General features: G+C 39.8%; 2 protein-coding genes across 4 annotated transcripts in view; one reads left to right on the forward strand and one right to left on the reverse strand.

Annotated features, from left to right (window-relative positions):
* Positions 1-1,486: 1,486 nt before the first annotated feature.
* Positions 1,487-11,947, reverse strand: e2f4 (E2F transcription factor 4). Of its 2 annotated transcripts, XR_013502415.1 has the most exons (12): positions 11,524-11,947; positions 10,222-10,331; positions 7,990-8,151; positions 6,782-6,825; positions 6,611-6,675; positions 6,325-6,513; positions 6,023-6,104; positions 5,628-5,774; positions 4,678-4,725; positions 4,545-4,589; positions 2,197-3,647; positions 1,487-2,166 (listed from the first exon to the last, which is right to left on the reverse strand). XR_013502415.1 is itself a non-coding variant. In XM_078257864.1 (11 exons), the coding sequence occupies exons 1-11, from the start codon at positions 11,686-11,688 to the stop codon at positions 3,532-3,534; spliced, it is 1,173 nt and encodes a 390-aa protein (XP_078113990.1). In that variant the 5' UTR covers positions 11,689-11,947; the 3' UTR covers positions 1,487-3,531. The 2 variants fall into 2 exon arrangements, 1 of the variants encoding a protein (XP_078113990.1); XM_078257864.1 differs by having other exon boundaries at positions 1,487-3,647.
* A 1,564-nt stretch (positions 11,948-13,511) lies between these two features.
* The window catches only part of ferry3 (FERRY endosomal RAB5 effector complex subunit 3), a 38,214-nt gene continuing 24,630 nt past the window's right edge, over positions 13,512-27,095 (forward strand). The window contains exons 1-5 of one of the 2 annotated variants that reach the window (XM_078257863.1): positions 13,512-13,618; positions 17,616-17,804; positions 21,380-21,525; positions 23,510-23,691; positions 24,422-24,521. In XM_078257863.1, the coding sequence (XP_078113989.1) occupies positions 17,624-17,804; positions 21,380-21,525; positions 23,510-23,691; positions 24,422-24,521 (609 nt within the window). In that variant the 5' untranslated portion in view covers positions 13,512-13,618; positions 17,616-17,623. Of the gene's footprint in view, positions 13,619-15,815; positions 15,907-17,615; positions 17,805-21,379; positions 21,526-23,509; positions 23,692-24,421; positions 24,522-27,095 lie in introns of those variants that run through there. The other variant, XM_078257862.1, reaches the window with a different exon arrangement.

The following is a 27,095-nucleotide window of genomic DNA, read 5'->3' on the forward strand; positions in this document are numbered from 1 at the left end:
AAAACCCATCTTGTCCAGCGTGTTTTAATATAAGGGTGAAATTATGTTAACGGACATATTCATTGAGAAATATACTGTCACTACTTATTTATTTATTTCATGGCATGTAATATCACTCATATGCGCACGTTAGATTTTACCTTTAAACCATTAGACAGCCAATACATAATTGTATTCCTTGCGCGATACTGTGCTTTTACTTTGAAACCAAAATGTTATAATTTCTGGAAATGCGGTTGCTGCTTACGCTTATCAAGATTTTTCTTTCAAATTTTCAAGTATTAGATGAACTAAATCAAAGTTCCGGGTCGTGAACGGCTGGTTACAGCCGCCCCCTGCTGTCCCTTCAGTTTTACCATACAGTATACAAAGATTCAAAGATACAAAGACAAGGATGTGTTTTTTGTCTATAATAAACTTGGTAGCAAAAATACAGACACTCAGACAAAAATGTCCCCATTGAAACCCATTAAAACTTTCAGTCTAGAACCATGGCTTCAAAATTGTAGTTTTTACGAAAAAAGATTTCTCCTGTTAGCCTTTAAGGCAAATACATGCAACTTGTTTGGTTTGGATAAGCATTGCATCCCTGGTGTTATGGAGAAGAAGATAAGATAAACATTCATTGATCCCCAGAGGAGAAATTCAGGAAGAAGAGTGGCATTATGTAATCAAACTGGCATTTAAAGGGTTAAAATTCGGAAATTGAATCCATATTTGGTAGTTATGATCAAGACTGAAGTTATTTTCTACTCGGTGAAAGTAGAAAATAACATTAATAAATCATTTTATGGCAGTTTTTTTGACAGACATTTGTGTCTTCTAAGGATTTAAGAGCAACGTTTTTAAAGGGTTACATTTGAAACCAAGGAAAGTGACTATACACAATGAATACCAAAGTTTTTTTTATTTTTGTTTCATTTGATGCGACTACAGCTTAGCAATAGTGAGCCTGTTCAAAACAGTCTGGAGGATGGAGTCTCACACGCCATTACACACAGACATGATTCATTCAACCCAGCACTGTTGAACCCTGGCTGCTCTATTGAAGAATTAGCCAAACTCACAACACTGTCCAAACACAATGACTGGCTACTGATCAGGAGTGGATGAGTAGCAACCAATCTGTCCACAGTGATGTATAGTGCAACGAGACAGGATGCTGTGACAAAGCAGGTTTTGTGGATGAATTTAAAAAAACTATGAAGTGTAGCCCAAAATTAATAGCAGTAATAATATATCTATCATGTATAAAAAAATAAATGCTATTCTATACAAGCGGTAGAGATGGGTATGAACAGTACATACTGTACTTACATACACTTCACCCAGGGCAAAACAGGACATTGTCACACAAAAAGCACTGTAGAAATATGAATGTCGATATTGTACTTTAACAGTCTGACTAGTAACAACTCCTCTTGAACTGCTACTCACCTGTCCCCTGCACAGAGAGAATAATTAGATTAAAAAAATTAATTTAGAGTGATAGGCAGTATTTCATTTATGAGAAACAGAAAGAACATTGGAATAAAACTACAGAGTAGGGATCGGTGCCATATATACAAAAATAAGCAAAAACAGGACAATTTTCAAGACATAGTGATTATACTCACTGCATCAGTTAAAAATACATACATGTCCCTTTACATACAAATGAACAGAGTACAATGGTATTCATATACATACATAATAATTGAAAGACAATCGCCACAGAACTCATTTTGAAAGGGGAAAAAAAAAAGCTTTTCCTCTGATGTACTCCAGTTAAGTTATATATTAATCAGAGCCAGTAAAAATCTGCAAGGTTCAAAAGTCCAGAGGCAAAATGAAATCGAAAGCAAGCCCATTTTTTCAGATCAAACCTGTCAGTGTAGAGCCGCCAATACTGAACCAGTTAGTGGAGACATTTTATTTCATTTTGACAAGCACCTTGTTGCCTAGGGGTGTAAGAAAAAAAATAAAAATATATCGATACACTTGAGTATCGCGATATTTTATTTAGCAATACGAAATCGATTTTCAAAAACGCAATTTTCTTTTTTTTTAAGTTTACATGCAAAAATAGTCATGTAAGACAGTGGTTCACGTTTATGTTGTGTTTAAACCCCCTACCGCTAGATGGCTATGCTAAGACGCACCACTAGTGTCCTCGCCTAACAGTGCCTAGCAGTGCCTAGCAGTGCCTAGCAGTGCCTAGCAGTGCCCAGCAGTGCCTAACAGTGCCTAGCAGTGCCTGACTTTTTGCTAGAAGCTAACAATGTAGCTATGGCTGAACTTTGGCCTACTTTAGCATATAAACATTAGCTCACTAAGAACCTGGGAATCACAATCCCAAACTGGCAGTTTGATTTTCTGTGTACTGAATTGTTTACCTAAAGTAAACTTCTTTGACTTTTGTGCACATCGTGTGTTTTTTTTTTTTTTTTTTTAAATATAATTTTTTTCTAAAATTATACTTTAAAAAAATCCCAATATATCGCCTTACGCGCAGTATCGAAATATATTGCAATATATTGAATCGTGACCCATGTAACGTGATACGTATCGTATCGCCAGATTCTTGCCAATACACAGCCCTATTGTTGATCTAAAATGTGTTCCATGTAAAAAAGGTAGAATTCCTTTTAAGGCATTGTTTTGGTCCTTGGCTCTTTCTGTCACAACATTAATTGGCTTCAGTTACTCAACATTAGGATCCTCTTTCTCTAACTGGTTCACAAAAAAATACTTCCAACACTGAGAGGTTTGATTAAGACCAATTCCTATTATCTGAAACACATCACTTCATTCATACAATATGATTATTTGAGTTTGGAACCTTTATTTATTTAGTTTGTTTATTTGCAAACTATTGCTCTGCCTGGGTTACAAATGCAGTTCATTATTACATAATAGTCTTGGGTGCTGGTAATACAAAATATATATTCTCTATGTACATGAGGACAGTGCATATTTAACCAGCTGTGTTTGGACTCATTCAAGCCATGCGCGAGCAGCTGCTGGGTGACATGGACTGCTCTGTTAACGCCATGACTCTTTACCTGATAGGAAAAGGCTCTCCTTTTTTTTTTTTTTTTTTTTCTCCTTCTCCCCTGTCGACCTCTGACTCAAGTTTAAAAAAGGGTTCAATACAAAACTCAAAAACACACAGACGCACAAGCACACTCGCGTAAAGTATTGCCTACTCACGCTCACAAGCACACAGGAAAGCTGATACACAAACATAACGCTTTACATAACAATCTAAAAAATATAATTATTTGTCATTTCTTTTGACTTTGTGTCCTTGGAAAAGCAGTGTGTAAAATGTTTTGTTCTAGCCTGTATTTCCTCAATAGGCTGTACACGGAGCTACTGTCTGACTGAGCTCAGGCTGAGCTCACCGTGTCAGTGCAGGGATGTCCGTGAACGCTCTTCAGATCACGTTGGCTTTCTTGCACCACTTCTCACCTTCAAAACGTGGCGAAAATGAAGGTAGACAAGCACGTTTGGGGAAACCGTTTCTCACTCCGACAACAGTCGCAGGGGTCAGAGGTTGAGAATGGGGACGTCAAAGAGGTCACAAAGGCCTTCTGTCTCATCCAGGTTGTATATGTAGTCGTGGTCGCTGGGTGGAGGGGACAGACGCAGGAGAGGCGAGAACACTGGAGAGGGAACAGACAGAACGAGATGACACATCCAGGATGCATAAAAGGAGGCCGTGAGTCAGAGACATGTATTAAAGGCGCACTATGAGATCCTGCATGGTTTCAATGCAATTTCATTTTTGTCTCAAATCGTAGGCATCTCTCCTTAGCTCCTCCAGGCTAGCTGCCTGCCCCCTGAACACACTGTGAAACAGCCCGGTCTCGGGAGACAACACAGGGGTCGTAAACGTCAAACAAACACTAGGGGCACAGGCTGTGCACCTAAATACAACACCACGTTTCAGCCAATCACCGACAAGATGGAGCGACAGTTGGTCAGTTAGTCATGACAGTTACGGAAACATGGGGGGAGGGGCGAGCTTGCTCTGTTTTGTTTGGTATTTACTTGGAACATCGACAGAAGTGACGTCATGCAGGAACTCATAGTGCACGTTTAAAATAGGACAATGTGCAATGAATTGAATGTTTAAGTTGTGATTACGATTTCGGCTCTTAACGATCACAACAACAGAGTCATTGAGAAAAACGATTATTTTGCACATTACGGTTTGCAAGTAAACTGCTATTGGGCTTAAAAAAGTTAAAACGGGAAAAGTATAAAGGGAAATTCCCTGAGTCTACGTGTTTTCACTGTTGATTTGTTTTACTGTTTCAGTTTCAGAGTCTTTCCAAAAGCCAATGAGTAATCATGTTAAATAATCGTGATTTCAATATTGACCAAAATAATCGTGATGCGATCCTAGATTATTTTTTCCATAATCGAGCAGCCCTAGTATTACATAACCTCTTTGTTACACACATTACACAGTCATAAAATCAATGCACGACTTTGTCAAACTCTTTTACAGCAATTGTCATTTGCTTCTCCGTCCAGGTGTCTGTAAACAAACTCACCTTCCGATGACATCAAGTCCTCCAAAAGGTCTCCACTCATGATCTCTGTGAGAAACAGAGAAAAGAAGCATCAGTCTGCAGGACACTGAGAAAGTAGTACATGTTATTTATGTAACACTCAAGAGGAATTTACCTTTTGTTGGATCAAACATTTCAGAGAGCTCTTTGGGAAAGTCCAGCACTAGAAGATAAAACACAGCAAACATTTCAGCTTCATTACATTACACATACACCTTTGTGCCTCACTTTAAAAAAAAGAAGTTGCTCTGATGTCCTTAGGGGGAAAAAAATAGCATCTAAAAACTGCCATACAATTATATATTAATATTAGTTTCCAATTTCACAGAGTTAAATTTTTTTAGCCATCAGTCCTGATTATAACCAAATACCAAATGTTCATTCCTTTTGAGAATGCTAACCCTTTAATTGCCAGTTTGTGTACATAATGTTTTTTTAAGGCTTTTTTAAAAAGGCCTTTATTTGACAGGAAAGGGGAGAGAGGGGGGAATGACATGCAGCAAAGGGCCACAGGTCGGACTCGAAACCACGGCCGCTGTGGTAAGGAGTCTTTGTACATGGGGTGCACACTCAACCAGGTGAGCTACCCGGTGCCCCGCCACTGTTTTTATTTATTATTAAAAATACACAAAAATGTAATTATCTTCACTAAGGGGATCCATTTTTTATTTATCTTTCCCCTCAGTCCCCTCAATTCAAATTTTATTATAGACTTATTATAGGAGCTGAGGTTGAACTTCCAAAATTCAAAAGACACCTCTGCCAAAATCTCTTTCATATGCATTAACACATCCAAAATGATAGAAACATTTAAAATGACAAAGCCAAAAATGTCCCAACTGAGGCAAAACGGTTAAGGGAATAAATATATAAAATGTCCTTATAGAATGTCTTATAGTCCTGCATGGAAAGAAGCCAATTACAAGAAGGTTTATAACCAATATGTCAATATATGAATGTAAAAGTAATACATATGTCGTCATCATCATCATCCTGCCTCAACACCTTTATCTTTCTAAAGTTGCATTTCATCTTTTGAAATGTTCAGCAACATGCAAAACTCACATTCAGAGGGATTTGACTTCATTGGTTCAAATACTGCAGAGGCAGATGAGGACGCAGACCCATCCAACGAGGCCGAAGACTGTAGTTGCTGGGTAACTGCAGCAGGTGTATCTGTGATTGGGGTGAGTGGCGTGGCGCTCGTCACTTCTGAAATAAAACGCATATGAATACAAATAATGCTGGTTCTTGGCATTATATTACCGTACATCACATCAGTGTAAAATACAACAATAAAATAAGGTGAAATGTAGATATTCTTGAGAATTTTAGTAGGGTAGGGTAGGGTAGTCCAAGTCTCGTAGTCTGCAAGACTTGGACTTCCCTACTGCAATTACTTAAGTCTACAGTAGACTAAAAATGTGCCATATTTGTGCTCACAGAGCACTCATTGGTACCTGTCACTGAGGCGGTCTGGTTGGCTGCTGGAGCTGACGTCGTGGCAGGACCAGGTTTTGTAGACGTTGCTGCTTTGGAGACCTGGAGGGTGGAAAGACGAAGGAAAGAAAAGAGAGGAAAGTCTTTTCATTGTGAAAATAAAAAATAAGGAACACTGAAAATATTGCCATCCTGGGATCAATGTCTTTTTCTAATGTTCTTTAGTGTTTCAATAAAGAAAGCCGTCGTATCATCCAGTCTCTTACAGTAAACTGATGAATACGGAGCTAATTGCATAGAGAAAGCAGATATCTGTGTGGACCTGGGAGGCAGCAGTGGACGGATGAGAGGTAGGCGTCGTCGCTGGGAGGCTTTGAAGGATGTCATCTGGAGGAGGGACGGGCAAAACAACGGGAGAGGCACTGGATGGGTCCTTATTGACCAGCAAAACCTCAATGGGCCCAGATGCACTCTTGAGACGGATCTGGTATTTCCTCTGTCCGTTGAGGACCTGGATACGAACACATAAACCCAGTCTGAGACGTGAGACAAAGCAGTAGCTGGACCTAAGGAGCCTACAAAATGCACAAACCACACACACAACTTACAGCTTCTGGTATGGGGACCTCTAGTTGTGTGCCAATGGGAGCACGGATCGCAAGGAGTGTGTCACCTGAGGAAGGACAGGCAAGTGACGAGTGATGGAAACTGTGTTTGAGACTGTCAATGGGAGCGTCACAGAAAAATGTCTATAACCATTGAGCCTCTGAAATACTTACCTTTGAAAGCTCCACAGAGGTCTTCATGTTTTATATATGCCATAGTATGAATGTGTTAAGGGTCCAATTCCAATAATGCTCATCTCTACAGCGCACCTTAGCACACTGGCATTACACATGACTGACTGGTTGTGGAGTTGTTAGCAAAAGCCATTTCATCTTCAAGTTGGATGGTCAACTAAGGTTGGATGGTTTGATGAATACTTCATATTTATTGACAGGGTACTCCAAAAACATAGTATTGCACTATCGTAAAAGGGGACCGAGATTAAAAAAAAAGAGATGGTTAAGTTGAAGCAGCAGAGGCAGCGATATCCTGACTTTAAAGGAACACGCCGACTTATTGGGACTGTGTCTTATTCACCGTATCCCCCAGAGTTAGATAACTCCATACATACCCTTCTCATCTCCGTGCGTGTCGTAACTCTGTCTGACGCACCCACCGCTAGCCTAGCTTAGCACAGATCCTGGAGGTAACCGGCTCCATCTAGCCTACTGCTCCCAATAAGTGACAAAATAACGCCAACATTTTCCTATTTACATGTTGTGATTTGTATAGTCACAGCGTGTACAAATAACAAGGTCACATGAGACACAGCCATCTTCTAACCGTATACATACTGGGAACTATATTCTCAGAAAGGCGAAGCACTGCCATTTCTGCTACTTGGGCGGAGGGATTTGCTCGCAGCACCTGAGAAGCCCCGTGGTGAGGAGCAGAGAGTAGCAGTGCTTTGCCTTTCTGAGAATATAGTTCCCCAGTATGTATACGTTAGAATGAGTATGAGTATGAGTCAAGCTTCAAAAACTCTGGATCCCAGAACTCCATTTATGAAACTAAAACGTGTTGAGATTGAATATGTCGGGGATTAGGGTTAACCCTAACCCTGGTGTCCTTTAGCACCTATGGACTTCCGAATGAGCCTACAAATTAATTTAATATTCTCCATTAAAAAGGTAAAAGTTACAGTACCACAATTATTGGATGGGCCTTTCTTACAGCTGCCACAGCTCTACTGATATAATCAAACATAAATCCACCAATTTTCCAGATCAAGATCAGTTTACCAGTCAAAGAGTACTGCTCAACTTGTGACAACAGCTCATTAATGTCTTCTGGGGCTCTGGAGAAGCGCTGATCTGCATCTCTGAAAACCGTATTCTAGCTATAGCATACACACAAACACACAGTGTGCCGTGAAGGATATGGGCTGTTGTTGGAGTCGTCAGTGACATTCTTGATGCTCTGCTGGACCCAGACTCTCTGCTGGTCCAGCTCGTTTTCCCTGAGAGCCAGGTCATCTAGCTCGGCCTTCAGATCAATTAGCTTATCGGCGATCTCTCTGGTGTTACATCCCGGACCTACACCCCTGCAACACAAAGACACATACAGTACATAGTCACGTGCAGTCGGCAGGTCAAGACAGCTTCACACACTCATAAGCACACGTGCCGTTTTTTCATTAACACCCTGCTTTAATATTGATATACAGATCCACAGATTCATTCACAGTCCCTTTCTCTTGGCTACTGATCAATATGCCCGGCATTAAAGCTTGGACAAAACAGATATGTCAGGGATGCAGCTGCGTTGACGGGGAACATTGTTTATGACAGTTGTTTTAAGTTACTAGGGCTGCAACTAAGGACTATTTTGATAATCGACGAATCTGTAGATTATTACTTTGATTAATTGATCATTAATAATAATTTTATTATTTCCAGCATTATTTTCAACAAAGAAAGCATATTCTTCGCCTACTTGTACAATGCTCTTTTAACATTTACAGTTACATACCATGTTGTTTTAGTTCAAATTGGCACTACAATAAAAAATTTAACTGAATAAATGATGCAGCAATGCACTGAGAATGATAAATGCAACGTTAACAATTCACAGTTTAAGCCTACATGCTAAACGTGTACCCGTTTATTTCCAGTTGCAGCCACACCCACGATTATATATATATATATATATATATATATATATTTGACGCACACAAATCTGTCGGAAATTACATCAGCTGACAGGAAGTAAACATGGACCGAATCTGTTGCTTAGCAATGCCATGAATGAAACAGTCTACATGTCTGATCAAATATTGCTCAGTTTCTGAAATAAAGGATTCACTTTAGACTGTCTCTGAATGGCATGAAATATTCCAAAAACTGTACGTTAAGTTACACTCCAGTGTCACTCTCCGATCTCATGTCGGATGCCGTGCAGCCAAACACCCAAATAATGATCAATGACGAAATTCGTTGGCAACTATTTCTATAATCGCTAAGTAGTTGCAGCACTAGTGATTACCACACATGTTGTCTTTATAGTTACATTTATTATTGAAGTGAGTCAACAAGATCCACAACAGTATTTTCTGTTGTTGTTGCAATGATGAATACTAATGAACAGTATTGTGAGCAGTACTAACACACCTGCCCAAAAGTCACATGCTTGCACGCACACAATCTGGTGCACTTTGACAGAAAAAAAATTGTCTTTAAGCAATGTTGTGCTCTTGTAAACAATTCTGTGCTCTAGTAAACAAAGTAATCATGATAATGATGACACAGCAAAAAGTCACACCCACAAAGCATACTAAACGAGACAGTTTTATACAGTTTACGAAATGGTCAAAAGATAAAGTCTTGTAAGTCTTAGTCGTTTGACGTTTGCTGGAAACATAGCTGAACTTACCAATGTTTACGGCACCTCACGTTTTTAGAAATGTAGCTATTCCACGGTATAAATATGGGACCTTATATTGTGGGGCTTAATTTGGGCAGTTCTCCAAACTGATACAGTAGAAATGCTTGATTTTGGGTCTGTTGTTCTATTGTTAATGCCATTTTGTTATAGCATCGTTTGAAATGATTATACTGTGACAAGGACTTGTTGATTGTCAAATAAGTACACAAAAACTGACAAATACAACATACATTGTGGTCAGTTCTATAACCGAAATGAGGTCATGCAAACTGAGATTCTAATTAGTTTCATATGGCTTCACACGCTCCTTCTCAACAGTTGTTTCTCTACTGTTATGAGATATCAGTCACTGAGTCATGAGCACGTTTGTCACACAGAATAACACATAAGCAAACATAAGTCCATGCAAAGGTAACATGACATCAGCAGCAATTAGTGCCGTGATCCTAAGATGAATCAGTTTCTCAGAAATGTCTCTGTAGAATATGTACTTAAGTAAAAGTAAGAGTGGGGGGGATTGGTGCAAGTGCTTGCAAGACACACATTTACTGGCATGGTTTTAGATAGTTCAGCCCTCTCATTATATAAGCACAATTACTTTTCTGTGCTGAAGATTTGCCTTTTCATGACGGCGGTATATTTTGTACTTATTTTGGGGGGGGGTTTTAAATTTAAAAAAAAGGAGCTTCTTTCCACTTTTGGGGAATTAAAAAAAGTACTGTGTACTTACTTCCACTGGATGCTGTTCTTGGACTTCTTCTCGATCAGTCCAATTCCCTCCAAAACATTAGTGATATCATAGATACGTCGTTTCTGTCGCACCGCCAATGTGTCTGCAGCCTGGGAGACAGGACAAAAGCTATTACAAATACAATCAAGATTACTGTCGGCATCTCCTTCAGTAGGCTCATAACTTATACACAGACAAAGGGAAACCGCTGTATCCCTGTACCAACGGGTTTAATGCCCCGCAACCACACATTGTTGGGTACAACAGTGTAATTTCAACTTCCTTTCCAGACCAACCTCTTGGTGTTTAACAAATTTATGATAAGTAACCATATGGCGGGTGCTGATAAGTATAGGGCAATGTGGTCACAGACCTGCTGAATGACAGCTTATAAACGGCGCGGCTTTCAATTTACCAGTTCACATAACATTATTTACTCATGCAAAACAAATATCCAGTTCAATGTGGCTTTGGGAGCCACACTGAATGTCCAGCAGTGTCAACATATAGATATATTCTAGTCAGAGCAGAGTTTTATAAGTTTTATGAAAAGATTTTTTTTTTCTTTTTATAAATGACACAAAGTCATTCTTTTTTTTCCTGTCTTTGACACATTTTATTGAGGAGAGAGGGATTCAAGTGATTGCTCAAAGTCAGTTGGTTTCAGTATTGATACAGGCAGTGTTTTTATGGACAGGTGAAAAGGAAAGAGAAAGACAAAGCACAGCAAGCAAAGTGCCAACATCATGAGGGGCAGAATATTATGTAATATGGAATATCTGGTGGCATTGACTGTGGCGAAGAACACAGCTAACGTTGGTTAATGTCACGTTACATGTAATTAAATAGCCAATGCATTGTAGCTAAACGTATATGCTTTTCGAGTACGTATTGGAAACTAACTGAGTGAATGGATGCCGTTAAGTGACAAAGATGTTATCAATCAGAAAATAATTGTTCATGTGTGACGATGCAGTGGCGTTAGCACAGTAGGGGACGACAAAAGCTGACCCACTTTTTAAACTTTGAATCTGCAGGGGGAAGTCTGAAAAGTTGACCGGTGTTCTCAAAGTTCAGTTTGTAAGTTAAACCTTACATTGAGAAACGCCAAATACCATGACACAACTTTAAAGCGTAGGTTTGAAAGTGTCCGACGTGTAGAATAACTACAAAGCCATAAGAGGTATCACCCATTCAAATTAGCCTGTCACACAGCTAGGCTAGGCTAACAGGCAGGCTAGCGAAAGTGCATGTAACGTACATGTGCTAGCTAACAACAAAGACTGTAGGCTGCATGCTCACCGCTTTTAGATCCAGCACTCCGTCCTTCGCCTCCTGTAGTAAAGTCACAAACTTAGTCGTGAGCAGTCCCAGGCTCTTTTCGTGCCTGCTGGGAGTCTGTGGCTGCAGCGAGTCCCCCACAGCTCCCAGTTCGCCTCTATTACTGGCCGACTCTAGCTCCATCATCACTCGGGACCAGCTCTGTAACGTTACTTCCCTCTACCTCCCCGACCAAACCCAGCCAGCGAGCCCAGGAAAGCACCACCGCAGTCAGACAAACACAAGGCCCGGGAAGTGTGTCCGGTTGCTGGTGCTTAATGAGCTTGTCCGACCTGGTTTGCTCCAACAAATTTCACTAAATCGAGCCGAACAGGTTGAGTATGGTAATTCAATGAGCAAGCATTCGGTGGCGAAGAGAGCCGTTGGCCACGCGAGGTATGACGGGACGGTTCAATCGTCGCAGGGAGCGTGTGCAAATACTCACATCAATTCAGAAGCGTCGTGTGTTTTTGAAAACTTGTAGTCAGTAAATATTTTCTAACCCACCGATTATTGTATCGTGGTTAAAGGTTAATGAACTGCAAGGATTGGTTGGTATTTTATTTTAGAATTGGAAAGAGAAGGGTTATGCGGATGTGTGTAGGCGTGATACTTTTACACGTTCCCTTACCTGCTCAAACTTGAAGAAAACACACGCACGTCTCTAAGAGCGTGCTAAGCTACATGCACACTACACACACATGCGCGCACAAACACGGCAAAGAACACAATCCAATATCCAATACATGAAAACATTTAAAAACCACTTTCGTTGAGTTTAAAGTGTTTGCACTACACTGTGTATACTTGCACATCATTTATATTATATACTGTATGGACCTACTAAATATATGGTACCGTACAGTATATTCTCCATTAGGAACTGAGCAAACTCTATCTGCTGATGCAGATTTTGAGATGTAGTTGAAAGCCCTGCAAAAAGCTTGTAGGTGTAGTAAGCTTTTCAAAGTATGCTATGTTTGTGCGTGATTTCTCCATGACAACTGAGCAAACTCCAGAGCCGTGGAAAAGGCTTGTGTTAAAATATGTTTTGTTCAGTGAAAGCCTGTGCTCATTACTAAAACAGTCAAGTATCAGTGCACAGCCATGCATCAACTTAACTTCAGTGGCTTTTAGTTGTTGCTGTAGAGCTTTAAGTTATCACAATAACACAGTAAACAAATAACTACATATACCATTTGAATATACGTATAATAAGTGAGTACAAACCTTAAAAAAGTGTAACTTTCTTTAATTGAATGGCATGTAGAGGACGTTTTGAAGATAAACATATTAGAAAAACCAAAAACAAAGGGGTAGGACCGGCTTGGCCTCATCACTGCTCTCTCGACAGGAACCTCAAAAGGACATGTTACATAATAAATGAAAAATAACAAAAGTCATCCCCAATTTTATTGTATTTTTATGTGAATTTAAATAATATAAAATAATAATAAAACTGTTAAAATGTAGCCTACAGGGAAAACTTTAAAGTAACGTATCCTTTTTTCTATTATTATAATATTGAATTATTAGGATTTATTTATCCCAATTCTATTATTATTATTATTATTATTATTATTATTATTATTTTAGGTGGAATGCTACACACCATGTGTGTATTTACAATTATAGGTGCAATATAATCTCCGCCTTCAAAATAGTGTTCATATATTCCCACAGTTAGTTATAGCAAAAATGCATTGTTTAATTAACATCTTTTGCTGTATTTCCTAGTTAAAGCTTCTCTGCTCAACCTGCAGGGGGCGGTAGTGCCTAAGAAAAAAAACGTCTTAGCCTAAATTCAATTTCGGGGTCATTAGATTCGTGGCTCTGCTTTGTATGTGAAAGAGAACAACCATATAAATATATATATGATTTTTCCAAATGATGCTAAGCTTTCACACATATAGCAGTTCTGATACACAACTAAGAAATGAACCATACACAGCTGAGCCTCAGTCTCGCGAAAGTGCTTTCGCTGTCACACAGCTACAAGCTGCAGCAGTCAGCTGATAGAACTGAACCGGAGCCCCAGTCTCTGCAGCAGGAAACACCGATATTCATTCATTCTCAGGTAAATATGCCTTTTATAAGATGTATATATGTTCACCAAAACAAAGCAAACAGCGATGCTCAGCTCGACACGTCCACAACAGACAGCCTCTCTTTTATTATGTTTAACTTTCGTACCTTAAGCGTAAGCTACACTGCTAAGCTAGCCTGGAGCTACATTTACAATAACAAGGTACCGTTAGCGGACAGTTTTACTGTAACAGGGATTAGCTATAAAACATTGATTTTAGAAACTGCACAGCACTTGTCCTTGGCTAGTTACAGTTTAACAAGGCATAAACAATATAGGCAAAAAACATTGTTTTTCCATGCACTGGCCAATTTTTTTTATTTTTGAGCTATTTTGCTTCCATAAAATCAGTTAACGTGGGATTTGGACGGTGTAACACTAATTAGCTTACATCTCGAGGTTGTTCGGGGGAAATTAAGAAACTGTATGTACGTCTTCCAAGTGGTAGTTTTTCATTAAAACATCATTATGACAGATGTGTAAAGTGCATGCCAAATTAATCAGAGCACACAAAGCCAAATTGCCTCCTAAAATATAACATGACCGGTTGTTGACAAACGATAAGTAGCATTTAAAAGGCGATTTTCTAAACGGACTCCGGTGGTGAAGTGCTCACTCCACATACAACACACCGCCGGTGTTGTGCCAAGTTCTGCATCCCTGCCTGCATGAAGTGCTAGGGCTGTAACAACATGAGGAAAATATCTAATTGCGATTATTTTGACTGATATTGCGATATGATTCACGATATTGGAGGGAATGATCGTTTTTGTATCATTATTCTCATTTTCATTGAAAATTATTAACATTGAAAGAAATTCAAATGATTATAGTTTGATTTTTTTTTTTGCGAGGATCTGTACCAAACAAAGATTTTTTGTGATTTGGATATTGTACTAGTCCATATTGCGATTTTGATACAATTGCGATTATTTGTGCAGCCCTACGAACTACTCTGCATCGGAACATGTATTTTGACCTCAGATCACCAAATCAATGCTTACTCACATACATTCCCAATTTTTGGGACTTTAGGGGTTCTACTGAACTCTAGTCGTTATTAATGAAAACTGTCTGAGCTGCAGCGAATAAAATCAACGCAGCTTCACTTAACTCTGCCTGATTGTGCCAGCGGTGGCCTATTTCATCATCAAATGTAGCATTGTTTGTTTGTATTTCATTGTATTTCGGTTGGTTTGTCTGTTTTGTTGTTGCAAAAGGCTTCATAGTCTGGAATCATATTTTAATCAGATTTCTGTTCAGGAAATGGATGTGTGGAAATAGCACACATTTATTAATAAGATAATGCCATGATTTCTTTTTTTTTTTTTTTTAAAGATCATTTTTTGGGGGCTTTTTATGGCCTTTTTAATAGACAGGATAGCTAGAAGACAGGGAAGGTGAGAGAGAGGGGGGGGGAGAACCCGAGCCACTGCCAAGGACTCAGTCTACATGGGGCGCACACTCTACTGGGTGAGCTTTACATCTGTGGTCCCTGGGCAAGGAAGGTAAAAGGACAATACAGACAATACTATCAAAACAGATAGAAACCTAACAACATATAACAAGCATTACATCACATATATACCAGTATACAAAATATACATTCCATATAATAAAAAGATCAATGATCACATAGTTGTTTTGCCTTCAACCAAGTCTTTAAGGACGTTTTAAAACTGCTGAGACTTGCACAATCTCTTAAGGCGAGACGCTATAGGCAAGAAATAGTTTTTCCATGCACTGGCCAATTTTGAGCAATTTTGTAATATAAAGTGGGATTAAGTTCCACTTTTCTACTACAGTAAATGAAAAAAGCTGAGCTAGTCTTCCTAAATTGAGTGTGACAGTCACCTCTTACAGAAGCCCTGGAGACCCTTACATTATCTCTTCAAAATGACACACATTGCTTGAGTGGGGGTGGTACAGTCTTATGAGATCCAACGCAACAGCTCTGCCATGGAAATTTTTTTATTCACACTGTTAGAGAGGTATTACTTCAACTACGTGTTTATTATTGAGGTTGCAGTTTGCAGCAGAGATGGCAAAAGTACTCACTTCACACAAATACTTGTGTTAAAAAAATACTCCTACTGATTTAACTTCTTTTTTTAAAAGATTCTTTTTTGGGGGCTTTTCCATTTTTATTATATAGTGACAATGGATAGACAGGAAAGGTGGGAGAGAGATGGGGGATGACACGCGGCACAGCGCAGGTCGGATTTGAACCCGCGCCGCTGCAAAGGACTCAGCCTACATGGGGCGAACGCTCCCACTGGGTGAGCTAGAGGCCACCCCTGATTTAACTTCTTTACTCAAGTAAAAGTAACAAAGTACAGGCTTGGAAATGACAACCATTGTTTTTTGTTTTTTTTAAATGTAAAGCTACCTGGACCACACAAATGTTACTAGAGTGCAAGCTGAGAAACTTCAGTGGACATGGAGAAAAAGGCTCTTTATATGCCATTTCCTACATTTTAAATGCATGTCTGCCAATAGGCCTAAAACATCACATACATGAGTTACAACTAACAACCACTAGATGGCAGCAGCGTATAAGAAATGAACTGACGGCAAGTAACTCTTTGAACATGGAGTGCTAATAATAATAAATGTAATATGTCAGGCTCCCAATTTTTCCATACTACTATGTGCTAACGTTACCGCCATCAAGCCGCAATGATTTGCCGCGAATGACTAATGTCGAGTGGTCTTGTAGTGGTGCGTCAAGGGCAACGTCCTGCATGTTCCCATCCAATTAGATTGAATTCGGTATTGATGACGCGAAAAATAATAACGGTAGCTCCACTGAAATTATTTCAACGTTATTAAGTAACGAGCCAATTTTGTAAAATGTAAGGAGTAGGAAGTACCGATATTCATGTTAGAAATGTAAGGAGTAAAAGTAAAAAGTTGGCACGAAAATAAATAGTGAAGTAAAAATATCTGAAAAATCAGTTTGAGTACAGTAACAAATAGGGGTGTGAAAAAAAAAAAAAATCGATTCATAGAATTCCAAAAATCGATTCATATTTTTTAATTAAAAAAATAAATAATTGTATGTCCACTGCAATCACAAGGGAAAAGTAACTACATTTACATACTGTGAATCGATTTTGAATCATATCTTGAGCGTGAAAATCGATATTGAATCGTGACATTTTCTGCATCGTGCACCCCTAGTAACAAGGTATTTGTACTTGTTTTGGCCACCGCATTTACATACAGTACATGAGAGGGCCAGAATATTAGAAACACCGTCAATATAATGCCCTCCAGTACAACACCAGCAGCCACTACCACCTCGATAATAAACGTCAAGTAGATATGGCGTCAGGATTGTGTCATATCCCGCGAGCGCGATAAAACATGCTCGTGAACAAATTCTAGTATATCAGGGATCCGTGGGTTCTTAAAGACTCTTACATTTCAAAATCAAACTTTCAGGCCTTAAAAAAAGTCTTAAGTTCGCAGAAGTATTGTGTTCTAGGTCTTAAATCATTTTTAAACAGGTCTTCATTTTTCTACGTCCATGCAACGCTCCCTCTAATGCTCATATTTCTTTATTCTGGGCATTGTAGTTCTTTCTTTCGCTAGTCTAAATGTAATTTCTCTGCATCACGACTACACATGAGACCTTATATTGCAGCCAACCAGCTTTCGTGTTATTGGCGTTAGTTTCTTTCCGATTGTACCACAGACATAAAACAGATTTTATTCTTCAGCTATGGCGAAGTGCAAGTTCAACGATACTTGGCTTGAAAAAACTGAATTTAGGGCTTAGTTGATGTTGTGATAAAGGTCTTAAATATTATTCCTAAGGGTCTTGGTGAAACCTGCAGAAACTCTGTATTTAAAACCAAAACATTTAAAAGTAGACTTGATGGCAGAGCTGCTCGATTGGATTGCATTGCACAGGTGTACCTAATGAAGTGGCCGACGAGTGTATGCCTCCGATTCATTTTACACGTTATCTTCTATTTTTCAGCCGCGACCATGAAGAAGAACAAAGGCAAAGCAAACAGTACTGCTGAGAAGGAGTTTGTGTTTGAGTTCAGGGCAGGGAAACACAACTGTGTCCTCAAAGTGCCCCTGCAGTTCCCTGTTCAAGAGAACATCAGGGACCTTCATGGACGCCTGATGCTGCTACATAAAATCCCCTGCTACATAGAAAATGGTGAGTTTTCCGCTCTTGGTAAAAGAAAACCTATTCAAGGACAAGTTACAGAACTTTTTGTATTTGCGGTGTTATCCTGCTCACAGCAGGGGGGGAGTTAACTTTGTCAAATACAATTCTTAGGTTTGTTTTCACTTTTGCATTTCTGAGGCAATCCCTGCTCCACTTTCTTTTTTTTCTTTTGACCCTTGTGTTATCTTCCCGTCGACCATTCAACTTTTAGTTCAGCTTAGTTTTTTTTAAATTAAATTTATTTAAAAAAAAAAACACTTTTCACTGTTCCTGACGTTTTTGTTTGATTTTTCTTCCAATTTTCTTGTCACTTTTTCCGACGTTTATGTCACTTTAATTTGACAATTAAAAAAAAATGATTTAGTTGTTTTTTTGTCTTCCTGCATTTTTGTCACTTTTTTCTGACATTTTTGTCACTTTTTTCAATGTTTCTTTTATTTATTTTCTTCAAATGCTATAAAATTGAATCAAACACCCAAATTCAATGAAAGTACTGAGCTGATTTATTTTACTTGTGAAGAACGGAACCATCCACGTTATTTTCTGGAGGTTGACCCACAACAGGAGGTTGTTGTTTTTTTTTTTTTTGTGGCTTTTATTTGAGAGGACAGCTGAAGACAGGAAGGGGTGGGGGGAGGGGGAATGACCATACAGTTATTGGGAATGACATGCAGCAAAGGGCTGCGGGTCGGATTCAAACCCCGGGCCGCTGCGGTAAGGACTGAGCCTTGGTACATGGGGTGCACACTCAACCAGGTGAGCTGCCAAGAGCCCCCCCCCCCCACACCACTCTCTTAACAGGGATGTACAGACCCTAACCATCACCATGGGGAAACTCGTCAGGGGCTGTCAAGGGGAGATTCTGAGGCTAACAAGCCATCACCTCCCGTTAGCATTCCATTGACTCCCATTCATTTTGGCGTCACTTTGACAGCAATAATTTTACATCTGAAGCGTTTAAATACTCTATTTGTCAATTGTTTATTTCTAAAGAAACACGACAATGTACAGTATAAAATGCTCCATTACCTTTATCTCATGTTATGGCCCCGTAGCAGCCGTTTTTGTAAAAATAGGCTAACGATTGTGTCATCACCACGCAACTTTCTGTCGCACAGTAGAGAAATTACCGTATTGTCAAGGGAAAAGCTCGCAGGCAATCTGGGGGGACGTGGAGGCATACAGTCAAGGGAGAAGCCCATAGAGAGTCCATGAAAGCATCGGAACAAAATATTTAAGCTACGTTTTGATGGATTGGAAATACTTTGGTATGTGGCAAGTGAATTCATATGAAGTAACATTTATCCACGATCCCTTGAATGATTGAGATTTCTCTCGGCACAGCAACTAGAAGACTTCCGACTTTCAGACAGGTTGCTCACGTCACATCTACATCGTCAAGCTCAGTTTGAGGCTGCGCAGTAACGCTCAGCCCCCGCCGGAAAAGTGCTTCTAATTGACTTCACTGGTCTCCGTCGAAGTGTCCATTTCTTCCACTGTCTGTGGGGACTGTGTGTGGTTGGAGGCTGACACCAAGTTGATAATTGGTGACTGCTAAAATTGTAATTTAAACTTCTTGATTTAAATATTTGAATGTATTTTCTCAAGTCGTAAATATAATATCTATTTTAAGATCAAAATTCCTGAAACAAAAAACAAAACATTCAAATGGGTTTCAAGAAACTAACAATAATAAATAATTCCTTATTTTTTTATATTGGATCCCCATTAGCTGCCACTCAGGTAGCAGCTACTCTTTCTGGGCTCCACACACGACACATAACATATTAAACAAGACATACCTGTCTAACACATTTACAAAGTATCAAGAAGAACATCAGGACAAGAAAGTAAGTAAGTCAAGTTGGAAAACTACATTCGACAATTGCATTCCATCGTAATAGTTCCATCCATCCATCCATCCATCCATCCATCTTCATCCGCTTATCCAGGGTCGGGTCGCGGGGGTAGCAGCTCCAGCAGGGGACCCCAAACTTCCCTTTCCCGGGCCACATTAACCAGCTCTGACTGGGGGATCCCGAGGCGTTCCCAGGCCAGGTTAGAGATATAATCCCTCCACCTAGTCCTGGGTCTCCCCCGAGGCCTCCTCCCAGCTGGACATGCCTGGAACACCTCCCTAGGGAGGCGCCCAGGGGGCATCCTTACCAGATGCCCGAACCACCTCAACTGGCTCCTTTCGACGCAAAGGAGCAGCGGCTCTACTCCGAGCTCCTCACGGATAACTGAGCTTCTCACCCTATCTCTAAGGGAGACGCCAGCTACCCTCCTGAGGAAACCCATTTCGGCCGCTTGTACCCTGGATCTTGTTCTTTCGGTCATGACCCAGCCTTCATGACCATAGGTGAGGGTAGGAACGAAAACTGACCGGTAGATTGAGAGCTTTGCCTTCTGGCTCAGCTCTCTTTTCGTCACAACGGATCGTAATAGTTCAGTTTGGTTAATTAGCGCTGGGATTATTGTTGGTGTGTTCTTTTAAAACTTGCCTTACTGAGTGCTTCAATGATCGTCGCTGGTAACTTGTTCCACATTGTGATAATATAGATAGGTATAGGTAGACGGTACCGCAGGATAACTGCCCTCGCCTCTAGAATGGGGAAGAGCTTCTTCTCTCAAGCAGTCAGACAAGAAAACATGATGCAAAATGTTCACAATGAACTGAAATGGACTCCTGCACTTCTTCTTTTTTTTCTGCTTCTAAATTCCATATATTCTACCTTCACCTCACAGTGAACCTCTTATAACAATCAGTGCTCTGTTACAAGTCTACTTAAGCCCTGTCTTTTGTTGTCTGTTGTCTGTCCGGTCCCTTGTCTGTCTTAAACGCTCTACTTTAAGTAGTAATTGCACTTTATGTATAATCTATAATGTGTGTGCACTAAATGTAGCCTGTCTCAAATGTTGTTTTTCTATATTTTAAATGTGTAACACCACTTGATCCATGGTGGAACGTCATTTCGTCTCACTATATACGGTGTATATGGTTGCAATGACAATAAAACCCACTTGACTTGATATGTCTGCACATTACAGATCTGCATACTGCATCTGTTCTGGGCTTTTGTTGAATCAGATAACCTCCAGTAGCCTGCCTGGTACTGTGACTATGTTGGTTTCTCACATCATTTATTTGTAAGTACAGACAATTTGGTTGTCTACTAACAGATATACGTTTCTAAAGAAACTCATTAGATTGCATGCCAACCGATCCTCTACTCTGAGAGACTGGCATGCATTCTCTCTGTACTCTGCCTCACACATAACTAAAAGGACAAAAAAACATAAAAGAAACAAGCAAACAAAAACCAGATCTACACAGTTGGACAATAAACTTTAGATTCTGTTTATTTGAGATGAATCTATTCAAATAATATTCCTGGGGAAAGAGACGGTATGGTCAGCATGCATGCTGTTAGTTTGAAACCTAAATGGATGGAATGGATCCAGCCTGTTGATTTATGCAGCATACTACTTGGCTTGGCGTACACACTTTTTTTTTTAAATGACTGTTTTTGCTGTGTGTGTGTGCACATCTCCTCCTGCAGAGCTAAAGACCTCTCTTTCCAACTTCATGGAGAGGGAGACCACCGTGGATTATGACCGAGAGGCAGAGCTGGCCCTGCAAAGACTCATGACGGGAGATGTAGACGTGAACCAGCTCACTAATGCGTGGGCCAGGTCTTATGTGGAGGTGATGACACATTTCAGTATGTTATCGGTGTTGTGAAGCCCCTCTGGCCCACTGCAGCCAGACATTTAGGACCGGCTACCCATTTGTATTTGATTGCAGTGAGACAGAAAATACACATGGCCTAGCTAACTTTGTAGTTTTTTTTCACATGCTGTTGCAACAACTAGTAACGTTAGAAAAACTACAACACCACACCGGATGTAGCTAGACCGGAAACAAAACAACAGGCACGCCACACACACTTGTTTGGGCTTGCGAGCCGGCCAAAGAGTAGTAGGCTAACGTTACGTTTTGAGTGGATGGCGAGCGCGAGACACCAAAATGGATGCCAATAAGATTCTGAATGGAAAGTTTACGTTTAAAAAGTTGTCGAGGGGGACAGTGGTTTCACGCATACACAGCCTGTACGACACGGAGAAAGCAGCCACACTGGAACTGCTGCAAAGTGCTGCAAACGCTGTCTCATTAACCGGTGATCACTGGACGTCAGTGAGTAATCAAAATATTTAGAAGTTACTGCACACTATATTGACTATGTATATCAGCATACGGTTTTAGGACTCGGTTGTTTGTATCGTTTTTTTGACTGTTTTTGTCATTTGGGACATTGTCCACCCCCTTTTCTGTCCAGGAGAATTGTTACATTCCTTATTAGAAAAACGTAAAGGTTACAAATGTCCTGCTGTGGCATCCAGTTTTTGGACCATTTTGTTTGTACTTTATAAGCAAAGTGTTAGTGTTACATCTCAGTTAGGTTAGGTACTTGTAGGAATTGTGCAATAATGACAGATTCACACATTTTTCTTTTGTTTACAGTAAATAAATAATAAACAATTACAAATCTTAAAGACAAGTTCATAAAGTAACTTTCTTTGCATTCATTTGATTCCCAATTAAGATACACTGGTAAGAATGGCTTTCCATTGTTAATATGTACTTAAAATCAATTCTGAAATGTAAAATAATAGAATTTTATTCATGTGATTAAAAAATGTGATTAATCGTGATTAACTATAGAAATTTGGCGATTAATAGCAATTAAAAAAATTAATCATTTGACAGCCCTATTAGGAACACATTGGTGTACATAATACAGCAGAACAAATATTCATCTTTTTTTGATTTAAAGAAAGAATAAAATAAATAATATATAAGTAGAAAAGAATGACATACTTAAACATAAATCCAGAGAAAATAAATGAGTGAAAGGAAAAATACAAATTCTAAAAAAAAATAATACAAAAGGAAAAAAAGAACTTGATTATACAAGTGGACACAATAATTAAAATAATGAGAAAAAATAATATTTTAATAATAATAATAATAATAATACAGTTAGTATGAAAGAAAGACAAGCTGAAAATATGTACTCCTGGAGAAAGATTTAAATCGATTTGTTTTTTAACTATTAAATTAATCTGCAACTAATTTGATCGATTAATGGGTTTGAGTAATTTTTTTAAATTCTCTGATTCCAGCTTCCTAATAGTTTCTTTACTCCTCTATGACATGACATTAAACTGATAATCTTTGAGTTGTGGACAAACCAAGACATTTGAGGACGTCACTTTGGACTTTGGGAAACACTGATTGACATTTTTCACCATTTTCTGACATTTTATAGACCGAACAACTAATAATAATAATAATCGAGAAAATAATTGACAGACTAATCAACATTAAAAAATAATCGTTGATTGCAGCCCCAGAACGGAGCAAAATGTGTTGACATTTCATTTGGCCTTCCTCTTTTGTCTTCCTATGGCCACAGAAAATAGTTTTTCCCCTCCTACTAAAAATCAGCATCTGACTGGCCTCTCTTATACTCTCTCAGCATGTGCAGCAGATCATCACCCACAATTACAGTTTTAGTTTAATACAGTGGAGCAACCATGCATTATGGTAGGGTTGGGTTTCTTTGCTTTTTTGTTACAGTTTACAAATTCAAATAAGAGTTATTTTCTTTCTTCTGACAATATTTCAGACTACGCTGGAGCACGCCCGGCCCGAAGAGCCCAGTTGGGATGAGGACTTTGCTGATGTTTACCATGAGCTGATCCACTCCCCTGCCTCAGACACCCTCCTCAACCTGGAGCACAACTACTTTGTTAGCATCTCCGAGCTCATCAGTGAGAGAGACATGGAGATTAAGAAGCTACAAGAGAGGTCGGTATTCCAGATTATTGCCTCGGATTTCCTGCACGTACTGTATTTTCCTCCGTCTTTCTTTGTAAGTTCACATGTGTATGGCTAAAGCTGTACTCAACTTCTATTCCTGGGGTGCTTTCACACCCTAAGAAGTTTGGTCCATGTTGTCCAGACCAAAATAAAAAATGATATATTGTTGTGTTTTAGTTCTGGTCCGGTTCACACCAACTTTTTAGGGGGATAGATATGTGATGTTGTGGTTGCTACATTTCACATATTTTATAAAAAATTTTTTTAAGGGGGTTCTGCTAAATAGACAGAGGAGGATGTATGCCCAATACACCTCTGTTTTAGTCATTTTGTGTTGATGTGACATGTGCACCCATAGTTAAGATTGTTTTTGCATAAATATAGGCTAGAGATCGGAGTATCAGTCTGTTTGTGATCAGCGAATGTATTTAACAGTAGTTTTAGCTTTTGAGTTCACATCTGTTTTTTTCTTTCACACCACAAATGCAACCCACCACTTGAAAGTTGGCTAAGACCCCCACCCGCCACCCTTTTAGACGATCTCAGTTTGATTGACAGCTTCCACACCAGCAACAACCAGACCAAACGGGAAAATGCACCACAGTTCGTTTGAGCCAAACCAAACAGGTTGGGTGTGAAAGCACCCAGAAAACTTAAAAAAAAACACAGAATTCCCCATCAGTCTAAAAATATAACTGACTATTTTTCTGTGTGGCAGGCAAGCCGCTGAAATGGACAAAGTGATGCATCAGCTGGGCAATACTTTGAGCGATCAGGATGTAAATGCAGTTGCCTCTCAACACTTTGATGCACAGCAGGTAAAAAACAAGTTGGCGTGCCTCTGTAGCAGTGTTTCAAGGTCCTATGACATGCTGCTTTTTGGATGCTTTTATATAGGCCTTAGTGGTCCCCTAATACTGTATCTGAAGTCTCTTTTATATAGACCTTAGTGGTCCCCTAATACTGTATCTGAAGTCTCTTTTATATAGGCCTTAGTGGTCCCCCTAATACTGTATCTGAAGTCTCTTTTATATAGGCCTTAGTGGTCCCCTAATACTGTATCTGAAGTCTCTTTTATATAGGCCTTAGTGGTCCCCTAATACTGTATCTGAAGTCTCTTTTATATAGGCCTTAGTGGTCCCCTAATACTGTATCTGAAGTCTCTTTTATATAGACCTTAGTGGTCCCCCTAATACTGTATCTGAAGTCTCTTTTATATAGGCCTTAGTGGTCCCCTAATACTGTATCTGAAGTCTCTTTTATATAGACCTTAGTGGTCCCCTAATACTGTATCTGAAGTCTCTTTTATATAGACCTTAGTGGTCCCCTAATACTGTATCTGAAGTCTCTTTTATATAGACCTTAGTGGTCCCCTAATACTGTATCTGAAGTCTCTTTTATATAGGCCTTAGTGGTCCCCTAATACTGCATCTGAAGTCTCTTTTATATAGACCTTAGTGGTCCCCTAATACTGTATCTGAAGTCTCTTTCCCGAAATTCAGCCTTGGTGCAGAATTACAGCCACGAGAGCCAGTCCCACAATGAGCTTTCCTTAGTATGTGCCGTTTCTGTGTCTGTAGCTTTAAATGCTATTGAGGAGGAGAGAGGGGGGGGCAAGGTGGAGGGTGGGGGTGTGGCCTTGACCAACTGCCATGCTTCACTCGTTTGCAAGCCATGATGTCTCTCTCTTTCTCATGGGTGGGCCAAATTCTCTGGGCGGGCAAAGCAGAGAAAGGGGAGGTAACCTTTCTCCTTATGACGTCATAAAGGGAAGATTCCAGATCGGCCCATCTGAGCTTTTATTTTCTCAAAGGCAGAGCAGGATACCCAGGGCTCGGTTTACACCCATCACCATTTCTAGCCACTGGGGGACCATAGGTAGGCTGGGGGAACTCACATTAATGTTAAAAAACCTCATAAAGTGAAATTTTCATCCCTATGTTTTATAAGGTTTTGCAGCAATTTTTGGGTTGATACCATTTGTTACACAGATTTGGTGCAAAATGTAATAAAATAAAAAATGACCACTTGAGAATTGATGAAAATGGTCATTAATCCCTCTGAAATACCACATTAAGACACCAGGACCTTGAAGAACACAATAAAAAAGCCATGCTGACATTTGGAGATTTCAGTATGAATTGCACTTTCCATGTGATTAGACGGTGAATACTTCTGTTCTGAAAACCCCCTTATTATCAGTATACCTATGAAAGCCACACATCCTCTACATGCCCTCGGTCTGTAATTTGAAGTTGTAAAGTTTGATGAAGCTGTGATTATTCAAGAGGTCCAAACAGGTCATTTTATACAGTGTCAAGTTTAAAAAAAAGAAAGAATGGTTTCACTACAATAAAATGGCTACTGTGGGGAATAACATCATCACATATGAATACAATTGGGGTCATTGAATCCACAATAGTCTCAGCTTTCCAGTCATACCCAAGTGTATGCAACTCCAAGTCTGTTTAGGGACCCAGGTGCAGATTGCACATTTGTACTGCGTGAGAAAAGCTGCATGGTTTTTGCCCCAAACTGCATGGGATTAGCATGTGTGGCCATGTCTGTTAAGGCGGAGACTCATAGGCACCCATACAACCCATCTTCATTCAGATAGCTACATTTAAAAAAATGGCCAAGCCAGTTTTTCCCTCGCCAAAATTGATCCTAACATTGGAACATTATTTAGCCCATCTAGCATGACATGATGACACCCCTCCCCTCTGGCAGGAGGCTGGGGCACATCAGGACCAAAACCTCACCCCCATAAAGCCCCTGATGACATTGAATCCTTATTGTACATCCTGGACTATATTAGAGGATGCATACCCAACCTGAGCCGGCGGGACCCGACGGTACGCGACGGGCCGGGCCGGGTTCGGACAGATATTTAGAAATGATGTTCAGGTTTGGGTCAGGCTCGGTCACATCAGCGCGATAAGGCATTGAACATTTTAAATTTAAAACAGCTTATTATGTAGGTAGCCAATGGGCCTGTTTCACTTGATGCAAAGGTTCGTTTTTGTGATTAAAATACGTTTTAAATATTACCCTAACATCCGTCTTCCTGTGTGTGGAAATTTGTTTATGTAGCTGTGACAATGTGCACTTGTGTTAACGTGCACATTGGGTTAGGGTCCGTGTGCGCTGATACGCTCATCTGTTGACATTTCCGAATGCCTTCCAACAGTTGCTTAATAAAAGCGGGCTTTCCACACAAACAAACGTACATGTGTCATTAGTATGAGGAAAAAAAGGAGATTTTAACTGTGTCGGGCTCAGGCCGGGCTCGGACATAAATATCTTAATGCCTGTCGGGCTCGGGCCGGGTTCAGTTACTGCTCTGTCGGATGTGGGCCGGGCTCGGACAGAAAAATGCAGCCCGATCCACA

This window comes from Sander vitreus, chromosome 8 (assembly GCF_031162955.1).
Source record: "Sander vitreus isolate 19-12246 chromosome 8, sanVit1, whole genome shotgun sequence".
Classification (NCBI taxonomy): Eukaryota; Metazoa; Chordata; class Actinopteri; order Perciformes; family Percidae; genus Sander; species Sander vitreus.

Bases quoted from the DNA above. Each gene is read 5' to 3' on its own strand.
- e2f4 (XM_078257864.1), bottom strand. From the start codon at position 11,688: ATGATGGAGCTAGAGTCGGCCAGTAATAGAGGCGAACTGGGAGCTGTG. The intron at 10,332-11,523 runs GTGAGCATGCAG...CCTGTCTCCCAG, and splicing joins GAGTGCTGGATCTAAAAGCG to GCTGCAGACACATTGGCGGT. The intron at 5,775-6,022 runs GTACCAATGAGT...GTTTTATTTCAG, and splicing joins CCAGACCGCCTCAGTGACAG to AAGTGACGAGCGCCACGCCA.